Below are 10,582 nucleotides of genomic sequence, written 5' to 3' on the forward strand. Positions count from 1 at the left end.
GCAGAGTTACTGATTTGTGTACATTAATTTTCTATCCTGAAACTGTTGAATTCATTTATCAGTTCTAGGAACTTTTTGGATGTGTCTTTAGGGTTTTCTAGGTATACGATCATATTATCAGCAAACAGCAACAGTTTGACTTCCTCTTTACCAATTTGTATGCACTTTATTTCTTTCTCTTGTCTGATCGCTCTGGCTAGGATTTCCAGTACTATGTTGAATAGAATTGGTGAAACTGGGCATGTTGGTCTTGTTCTAGCTCTCAGTGGGAAAGCTTCCAACTTTTCCCCATTCAGTACAATATTGGCTGTGGGTTTGTTATAGACTGCTTTTATTACCTTAAAGTATGTTCCTCTATGCCAATTTTGCTGAGGGTTTCAATCATAAAGTGATGCTGGATTTTGTCAGATGCTTTTTCTGCATCTATTGACATGATCATGTGATTTTCATTTGTACTTCTGTTTATGTGTTGTATCACATGTATTGACTTACATGTGTTAAACCATTCCTGCATCATTGCTATGAAACCCACTTGATCATGGTGGCTTATCTTTTTGATGTGCTGTTGAATTCAGTTTCCTAGAATTTTGTTGAGGATTTTTTGCATCTATTTTCATCAGGGATATTGGTCTGTATTTTCTTTTTTGTTAGGCTCTTCCCTGATTTTGGTATTAGGGTGATGCTGGCTTCATAGAATGATTTAGGGAGGATGTCTTCTTTCTCTGTTTTGTGGAATAATGTCAACAGGATTGGTACCAATTCTTAGAATGTCTGACAGAATTCAGGTGTGAATCCATCTGGTATTGGACTTTTTTTTTTTTTTTTTTATGAATTTTTTATTACCACTCCAATCTCACCGCTTGTTTGGTCTTTTCAGAGACTCTATACTTTCCTTGTTTAATCTAGGAGGGTTGTTTATTTCTAGGAGATTATCCATCTCCTCTAGATTTTTTAGTTTATTTACATAAAGGTATTCATAGTAGACTTGAATAGTCTTTTGTGTTTCTGTGCTATCAGTTGTAATTTCTCCCATTTTGTTTCAAATTAAGTTTATTTAGATCATCTCTCTTATTTTTTTGTTAATCTCACCAATGGTCTATCAATTTTATTTCTCTTTTCAAAGAGCCAACTTTTTGATTCATTTTTTTTATTATACTTTTAGTTTTAGGGTATATGTGCACAATGTGCAGGTTTTTTGTTGCATATGTATACGTGTGCCATGTTGGTGTGCTGCACCCATTAACTCGTCATTTACATTAGGCATATCTCCTAATGCTATCCTTCCCCTGTCCACCTTCCCCACAATAGGACCTGGTGTGTGATGTTCCCCTTCCTGTGTCCAAGTGATCTCATGGTTCAATTCCTACCTATGAGTGAGAACATGCGGTATTTGGTTTTCTGTTCTTGTGATCGTTTGCTGAGAATGATGGTTTCCAGCTGCATCCATGTCCCTACAAAGGACATGAACTCATCCTTTTTTATGGCTGCATAGTATTCCACGATGTATATGTGCCACATTTTCTTAATCCAGTCTGTCACTGATGGACATTTGGGTTGATTCCAAGTCTTTGTTATTGTGAATAGTGCCGCAATAAACATACGTGTGCATGCATCTTTATAGCAGCATGCCTTATAATTCTTTGGGTATATCCCCAGTAATGGGATGGCTGGGTCAAAAGGTATTTCTACTTCTAGATCCTTGAGGAATTGCCACACTGTTTTCCACAATGATTGAACTAGTTTACAGTCCTACCAACAGTGTAAAAGTGTTCCTATTTCTCCACATCCTCTCCAGCACTTGTTGTTTCCTGATTTTTTAATGATTGCCATTTTAACTGGTATGAGATGGTATCTCATTGTGGTTTTGATTTTTATTTCCCTGATGGCGAGTGATGATGAGCATTTTTTCATGTATCTGTTGGCTGTATGAGTGTCCTCTTTTGAGAAGTGTCTGTTCATATCCTTTGCCCACTTTTTGATGGGGTTGTTTGTTTTTTTCTTGTAAATTTGTTTGAGTTCTTTATAGGTTCTGGATATTAGTCCTTTGTCAGATGAGTAGATTGCAAAAATTTTCTCCCATTCTGTAGGTTGCCTGTTCACTCTGATGGTAGTTTCTTTTGCTGTGCAGAAGTTCTTTAGTTTAATTAGATCCCATTTGTCAATTTTGGTTTTTGTTGTCATTGCTTTTGGTGTTTTAGACATGAAGTTCTTGCCCATGCCTATGTCCTGAATGGTATTGCCCAGGTTTTCATCTAGGGTTTTTTTATGGTTTTAGGTCTAACTTTTAAGTCTCTAATCCATCTTGAATTAATTGTCATATAAAAGTCAGGAAAAGATGCAGTTTCAGCTTTCTACTCATGGCTAGCCAATTTTCTCAGCACCATTTATTAAATAGGGAATCCTTTCCCATTTCTTGTTTTTTTCAGGATTGTCAAAGATTAGATGACTGTAGATGTGTGGTATTATTTCTGAGGACTCTGTTCTGTTTCACTGGTCTATATATTTGTTTTGGTACCAGTACCATGCTGTTTTGGTTACTGTAGCCTTGTAGTATAGTTTGAAGTCAGGTAACGTGATGCCTCCAGCTTTGCTCTTTTGGCTTAGGATTGTCTTGGCAATGTGGGGTCTTTTCTGCTTCCATATGAACTTTAAAGCAATTTTTCCAATTCTGTGAAGAAAGTCATAGGTAGCTTAATGGGGATGGCATTGAATCTATAAATTACCTTGGGCAGTATGGCCATTTTCACAATATTGATTCTTCCTATCCATGAGCATGCTGTGTTCTTCCATTTGTTTGTGTCCTCTTTTATTTCACTGAGCAGTGGTTTCTAGTTCTCCTTGAAGAGGTCCTTCACATCCCTTGTAAGTTGGATTCCTAGGTATTTTACTCTATTTGAAGCAATTGTGAATGGAAATTCACTCATGATTTGATTCTCTGTTTGTTACTGGTGTATAAGAATGCTTGTGATTTTTGTACATTGATTTCGTATCCTGAGACTTTGCTGAAGTTGCTTATCAGCTTAAGGAGATTTTGGGTTGAGACAATGGGTTTTCTAAACACACAATCATGTCATCTGCAAACAGGGACAATTTGACTTCTTCTTTTCATAACTGAATACCCTTTATTTCTTTCTCTTGCCTGATTGCCTTAGCCAGAACTTCCAACACTATATTGAATAGGAGTGGTGAGAGAGGGCATCCCTGTCTTGTGCTAGTTCTCAAAGGGAATGCTTCCAGTTTTTGCCCATTCAGTATGATATTGGCTGTGGGTTTGTCATAAATAGCTCTTATTATTTTGAGATACATTCCATCAATACCGAATTTATTAAGAGTTTTTAGCATGAAGGGCTGTTGAATTTCGTCAAAGGCCTTTTCTGCATCTATTGAGATAATCATGTGGTTTTTGTCTTTGGTTCTGTTTATATGCTGGATTACGTTTATTGATTTGCGTATGTTGAACCAGCCTTGCATCCCAGGGATGAAGCCCACTTGATCATGGTGGATAAGCTTTTTGATGTGCTGCTGGATTTGGTTTGCCAGTATTTTATTGAGGATTTTTGCATCGATGTTCATCAGGGATATTGGTCTAAAAATCTCTTTTTTTGTTGGATCTCTGTCAGGCTTTGGTATCAGGATGACGTTGGCCTCATATGAGTTAGGGAGGATTCCCTCTTTTTCTATTGATTGGAATAGATTCAGAAGGAATGGTACCAACTCCTCCTTGTACCTCTGGTAGAATTCGGCTGTGAATCTGTCTGGTCCTGGACTTTTTTTGGTTGGTAGGCTATTAATTATTGCCTCAACTTCAGAGCCTGCTATTGGTCTATTCAGGGATTCAGCTTCTTCCGGGTTTAATCTTGGGAGAGTATAAGTGTCCAGGAAATTATCCATTTCTTCTAGGTTTTCTAGTTTATTTGCATAGAGGTGTTTATAGTATTCTCTGATGATAGTTTGCATTTCTGTGGGATCAGTGGTGATATCCCCTTTATCATTTTTTATTGTGTCTATTTGATTCTTGTCTCTTTTCTTCTTTATTAGTCTTGCTAGCGGTCTATCAATTTTGTTGATCTTTTCAAAAAACCGGCTCCTGGATTCACTGATTTTTTGGAGGGTTTTTTGTGTCTCTATCTCCTTCAGTTCTGCTCTGATCTTAGTTATTTCTTGCCTTCTGCTAGCCTTTGAATGTGTTTGCTCTGACTTCTCTAGTTCTTTTAATTGCGATGTTAGAGTGTCAATTTTAGATCTTTCCTGCTTTCTCTTGTGGGCATTTAGTGCTATAAATTTCCCTCTACACACTGCTTTAAATGTGTCCCAGAGATTCTGGTATGTTGTATCTTTGTTCTCATTGGTTTCAAAGAACATCTTTATTTCTGCCTTCATTTCCTTTTGTACCCAGTAGTCATTCAGGAGCAGGTTGTTCAGTTTCCATGTAGTTGAGCAGTTTTGATTGAGTTTCTTAGTCCTGAGTTCTAGTTTGATTGCACTGTGGTCTGAAAGACAGTTTGTTATAATTTCTGTTCTTTTACATTTGCTGAGGAGTACTTTACTTCTAATTATGTGGTCAGTTTTGGAATAAGTGTGATGTGGTGCTGAGAAGAATGTATATTCTGTTGATTTGAGGTGGAGAGTTCTGTAGATGTCTATTAGGTCCACTTGGTGCAGAGTTGAGTTCAATTCCTGGATATCCTTGTTAACTTTCTGTCTCGTTGATCTGTCTAATGTTGACAGTGGGGTGTTGAAGTCTCCCATTATTATTGTATGGGAGTCTAAGTCTCTTTGTAAGTCTCTAAGGACTTACTTTATGAATCTGGGTGCTCCTGTGTTGGGTCCATATATATTTAGGATAGTTAGCTCTTCCTGTTGAATTGATCCCTTTACCATTATATAATGGCCTTCTTTGTCTCTTTTGATCTTTGATGGTTTAAAGTCTGTTTTATCAGAGACTAGGATTGCAACCCCTGCTTTCTTTTGTTTTCCATTTCCTTGGTAAATCTTCCTCCATCCCTTTATTTTGAGCCTACGTGTGTCTCTGCATGTGAGATGGATCTCCTGAATACAGAAAACTGATGGGTCTTGACTCTTTATCCAATTTGCCAGTCTGTGTCTTTTAATTGGTCCATTTAGTCCATTTATATTTAAGGTTAATATTGTTAGGTGTGAACTTGAATCTGTCATTATAATATTGGCTGGTTATTTTGCTCGTTAGTTGATGCAGTTTCTTCCTAGCATCGATGGACTTTACATTTTGACATGGTTTTGCAATGGCTGTTACCTGTAGTTCCTTTCCATGTTTAGTACTTTCTTCAGGATCTCTTGTAGGGCAGACCCGGTGGTGACAAAGTCGCTAAGCATTTGCTTGTCTGTAAAGGATTTTATTTCTCCTTTACTTATGAAACTTAGTTTGGCTGGATATGAAATTCTGGGTTGAAAATTCTTTTCTTTAAGAATGTTGAATATTGGCCCCCACTCTCTTCTGGCTTGGAGAGTTTCTGCTGAGACATCTGCTGTTAATCTGATGGGCTTCCCTTTATGTGTAACCCCACCTTTCTCTCTGGCTGCCCTTAACATTTTTTCCTTCATTTCAACTTTGGTGAATCTGACAATTATGTGTCTTGGAGTTGCTCTTCTCGAGGAGTATCTTTGTGACATTCTCTGTATTTCCTGAATTTGAATGTTGGCCTGCCTTACTAGGTTGGGGAAGTTCTCCTGGATGATATCCTGCAGTGTTTTCCAACTTGGTTCCATTTTCCCCATCACTTTCAGGCACACCAATCGGACATAGATTTGATCTTTTCACATAATCCCATATTTCTTGGAGGCGTTGTTCATTTCTTTTTACTCTTTTTTCTCTACACTTCTCTTCTTGCTTCATTTCATTCATTTGATCTTCAATCGCTGATAATCTTTCTTCCAGTTTATCAAGTCTGTTACTGAAGCTTGTGCATTTGTCACGTATTTCTCGTGTTATGGTTTTCATCTCTATCAGTTCTTTTAAGGACTTCTCTACATTAGTTATTCTAGTTAGCCATTCATCAAATCTTTTTTCAAGGTTTTTAGTTTATTTGCGCTGGTTACATAGTTCCTCCTTTAGCTCTGAGAAGTTTGATGGACTGAAGCCTTCTTCTCTCATCTCGTCAAAGTCATTCTCCGTCAAGCTTTGATCCGTTGCTGGCGATGAGCTGCGTTCCTTTACAGGGGGAGATGCGCTCTTATTTTTTGAATTTCCAGCTTTTCTGCCCTGCTTTTTCCCCATCTTTGTGGTTTTATCTGCCTTTGGTCTTTCATGATGGTGATGTACTGATGGGGTTTTGGTGTGGGTGTCCTTTCTGTTTGTTAGTTTTCTTTCTAACAGTCAGGACCCTCAGCTATAGGTCTGTTGGAGTTTTCTTGAGGTCCACTCCAGACCCTGTTTGCCTGGGTATCAGCAGCAGAGGCGGCAGAAGTTAGAATATTGCTGAACAGCGAGTGTTGCTGTCTGATTCTTTTTCTGGAAGCTTCGTCTCGGGGTGTACCCTGCCGTGTGAGGTGTGAGGCGTCAGTCTGCACCTAGTAGGGGATGTCTCCCGGTTAGGCTACTCAGGGGTCAGGGACCCACTTGAGCAGGCAGTCTGTCCATTCTCAGATCTCAGCCTCCATGCTGGGAGATCCACTGCTCTCTCAAAGCTGTCAGACAGGGGCATTTACCTCTGCCGAGGTTTCTGCTGCTTTTTGTTTAGCTATGACCCATCCCCAGAGGAGGAGTCTACAGAGGCAGGCCAGCCTCCTTGAGCTATGGTGGGCTCCACCCAATTCGAGCTTCTGGGGGGCTTTTTTTACCCACTTAAGCCTCAGCAATGACGGGCGCCCCTCCCCCAGCCTTGCTGCCGCCTTGCAGTTAGATCTCAGACTGCTGTGCTAGCAATGAGGGAGGCTCCATGGGCGTGGGACCCTCTGGGCCAGGTATGGGATATAATCTCCTGGTGTACCATTTGCTAAGACCCTTGGTAAGGTGCAGTATTAGGGTGGGGGTTACCCGATTTTCCAGGTGTTGTGTGTCTCAATTTCCTTTGGCTAGGTAAAGGAATTCGCTTTCCCCTTGTGCTTCCCAGGCGAGGTGATGCCTTTCCCTGCTTCAGCTCTCGCTGATCGGGCTGCACTCGCGGACCAGCGCCAACTGTCCCACACCACCCAGTGAGATGAACCCGGTACCTCAGTTGAAAATGCAGAAATCACCCATCTTCTGTGTCGCTCATGCTGGGAGCTGGAGGCTGGAGCTGTTCCTATTAGGCCATCTTGGACACACCCCCCCAATAAAAATCTATTTTTTTGTGTTGATTGTATTTATAATAGTTCTGCTCTGATCTTGGATATTTCTTTTCTTCTTATGGGTTTCGGTTGAACTGATCTTTGTTTCTCTAGCTCCTTAGAGTGTGACCTGAGATTGTCTATTTGTGCTCTTTCAGACTTTTTGATGTAGTCATTTAATGCTATGACTTTTCCTCTTAGCACCACCTTTGCTGTATCCCAGGGATTTTGATAGGTTGTATCACTATTTTCATTCAGTTCAAAGAATTTTTAAATTTCCATCTTGATTTTATTGTTGACCCAATGATTATTCAGGAGTAGGTTATTTAATTTCCATGTATTTGGATGGTTTTTAGGGTCCTTTTGGAATTGATTTCCAATTTTATTCCATTGTAGTTTGAGAGAGTGCTTGCTTATAATTTAGATTTTCTTAAATTTGTTGAGACTTGTTTTATGGCCTATGGTCATGTGGTCTATCTTGGAGAATGTTCCATATGCTGATTAATAGAATGTATTTTATGCAGTTGTTAGATAGAATGTTCTGTAAATATTTGTTAAGTCCATCTGTTGTAGGATGTAGTTTAAGTTCATTGTTTCTTTGTTGACTTGCTGTCTTGATGACCTGTCTAGTGCTATCAGTGGAGTATTGAAGTATTAAAGTACCTCACTATTATTGTGTTGCCATATTCCACTTTATAGTCATATGACTATGATGTTTTAAACATAAGTCTATTCATATGCCAGATATACTTCAGAAACTCTTAATGTCTCTATTACAAAAATTCTGCCTCCATCCTTATGTAATTGGGTTGATTAAGAAAATTAAAGGCCACAGGCTAGAAAAGTGATTTCCATAAATGCAACAAAAGGAAATTTTTTCCAGCTACCTCTATGCAATGGGAAATCTTTTTTATAAGCACCAAATCAATTTCTTCAACTGTACAATGTATTATAATTTGATAGTTTTCAAGTACAATATAGTAACAACAAAATGTAATAAAGTTAAGACAATATAAAAACAGAGTAAATGGTATAATTCTAATAATGACTATAATAAAATGACATTTATTATTAATTTTACAATCAGTATATAATTATATATTTAAATTTTACTTTACATATGTAAGATCACTGTCAAGGAGGTTAACCATAATTTCAAATTTTATCAACAGCCACTTGGGCTATTTTATCACATTTGAAAATATTGAAATAGTGATCTATAATTTTTTTGACAATAATAATTAAGGACCTTTTCTTCTTCAAGGTAATTTTAAAAATTAAATGAAGCATTGAACATACTACCAAAAAACTTTACTTTTTGATTATAGCCTCTACATTGAAGATCTTTCAGAATTTTTAAAATTAATTTTAAAATCTTCCCATGACCCCTCTGTTCAAAGAAATATCATCTTTGAAATAATTTGTGTGAATATTTACAAATCAAAAATTCATTCACAAGACCATATTACCATAATCACTAATTTTAACCGTCTCCTAAACATTTTCTATATCACTTTTCTTGATTGTAAAATGTCAGTAATATGGGTACACTCTTAATATAACAGAATATTTAAATTACATCAATTTCCCATCAACCCACCAAAGTCATTCAGTAATTATACCGGCCATTTCCACTGATGGGCAGGAGGCTCTTCCACTAATGGCTTCCATGTTTTCCACTGCATCATTTGTCTTGCCAGACTTAGTTCATTTTTACCCAGGAGAATTATCTCTTTTATTTGGCCACCTTCAAGTTGATCTTCTAATTTTTGAACATCTGATTCCACTTTGACCATAGCCAGCTTCTCATTAGTAATCTGTTCTGTATACTTTCTATATGCTGCATTTTTAGGGATTTGTTCAAGAACATCACGAATATTTGTGTAGAATATTCTTAGCCTCTCATGTGGACTCTTGCATACCGCAATTCCAGTGGTCTTCAGCACACTCGCCATGACAGCCAAAAATGTATACGAAGTTTGATAATCAGTCCAACACCTCTCAAATTACATCATGATAAACTACTCTTTAAAAACTTGAATAATTATAACATAATACTAAGTAATCTTAATAAATGATTAAATGTTACAATTTAAGAAAACATTCAACTATAAATTATAATCAAAACGTTACTATAGAGAAAAATAGGATAGCTAAAGAATTAAGCAATAAAATATGGGATAAAATAAAACCATTTTTTTTTTAGGTATTAGTAAAATTTGAAAGAGGAAGAAAGAAAGAGAGAGAAAGAGAAAGAAAGAAGGAAAGAAAGAAAGAAAGAAAGAAAGAAAGAAAGAAAGAAAGAAAGAAAGGCAGAAAAAAAGAAAGAGAAAGAAAGAAAAAGAAAGAAAGGAGAGAGAGAGAAAGAAAGAAAGGAGAGAGAGAGAAAGAAAGAAAGAAAGAAAGAAAGAAAGAAAGAAAGAAAGAAAGAAAGAGAAAGAAAGAAAAAAGAAAGAAAGAGAGAGAAAGGAAAAAGAAAGAAAGAAATTTGTTTCCATAATGATAAGTCCATTTTTGTCAATATTTTCAAACTGCTGTTAGGCACAATACACACAAGATAGTGCCCTATATTCACAAAGGCAGTGCATGTCTGCTTGTTTATTTTAAATATTTTCAAAGTTTATATACTAAGGTGACACACATTTGCACAATTGCATCAGAACACAGAACATTCATATAAAAAAAACATGTAATTAATGAAGTTTTAAATTTCATTTATATACTCTAGACGAATGCTGTCTGGTATAAATATAATGCACACCACAAATGTGAGCCACACGCATAAGGTAAATTTTTTCATTAGTCATATTTTAAAAGGTAAAAAGAGACATAAAATTAAATAACGTATTTTATTTACTCAACCTGTCTAAATGTTAACATTTCAATCTGTAATCAATATAAAAGTATTAAAAATATATTCCTTTTTTTCATGTCTGCAAAATCCAGTATGTTCTATATGCTTGCAGTTCATCTCAATTCAGACCAGACACGTTGCAAGTGCCCTATCCACATGGGGCTAGTGGCTACCATATGGAATGGCACTGCTGTAGGCCAAGTTAATTCATAGGGATAATCCATTACTTAAAGAATAGAAGTAATTCATCTATAAGGCAAGTGGATCTTATAAATTTGTGTGTGAAAGAATAGGTACATGTGAAGAAGTGTGATTATCTTTATAGTTCTTTAGGTTTTTGTAAATATATTTTTATAATTTGTTTTTTCCCTCCATATAGAGCTGAAATTTTATTAGCTAAAAGATCATATAAGCTAAAAGATCACTGGAGCTATTTTGGTTAAA

General features: G+C 36.7%; 1 protein-coding gene across 2 annotated transcripts; it reads right to left on the reverse strand.

Moving 5' to 3' along the window:
- Nucleotides 1–8,900: 8,900 nt before the first annotated feature.
- Nucleotides 8,901–9,239, reverse strand: LOC694520 (NADH dehydrogenase [ubiquinone] 1 alpha subcomplex subunit 5). 2 transcript variants are annotated; one of them, XM_015128971.2, is made up of 2 exons: nt 9,182–9,239; nt 8,901–9,064 (listed from the first exon to the last, which is right to left on the reverse strand). In XM_015128971.2, exons 1-2 carry the CDS (start codon nt 9,237–9,239, stop codon nt 8,901–8,903), a joined length of 222 nt encoding a protein of 73 aa, XP_014984457.2. The 2 variants fall into 2 exon arrangements, with proteins under 2 accessions (XP_014984457.2, XP_001083200.2); XM_001083200.2 differs by having other exon boundaries at nt 8,901–9,239.
- Nucleotides 9,240–10,582: the final 1,343 nt, after the last annotated feature.

The sequence above is a fragment of the Macaca mulatta genome, chromosome 2 (genome assembly GCF_049350105.2).
Source record: "Macaca mulatta isolate MMU2019108-1 chromosome 2, T2T-MMU8v2.0, whole genome shotgun sequence".
Classification (NCBI taxonomy): domain Eukaryota; kingdom Metazoa; phylum Chordata; class Mammalia; order Primates; family Cercopithecidae; genus Macaca; species Macaca mulatta.

Coding starts and splice junctions, on each gene's coding strand:
- LOC694520 (XM_001083200.2), bottom strand. CDS start 9,239: ATGGCGAGTGTGCTGAAGACCACTGGAATTGCGGTATGCAAGAGTCCA.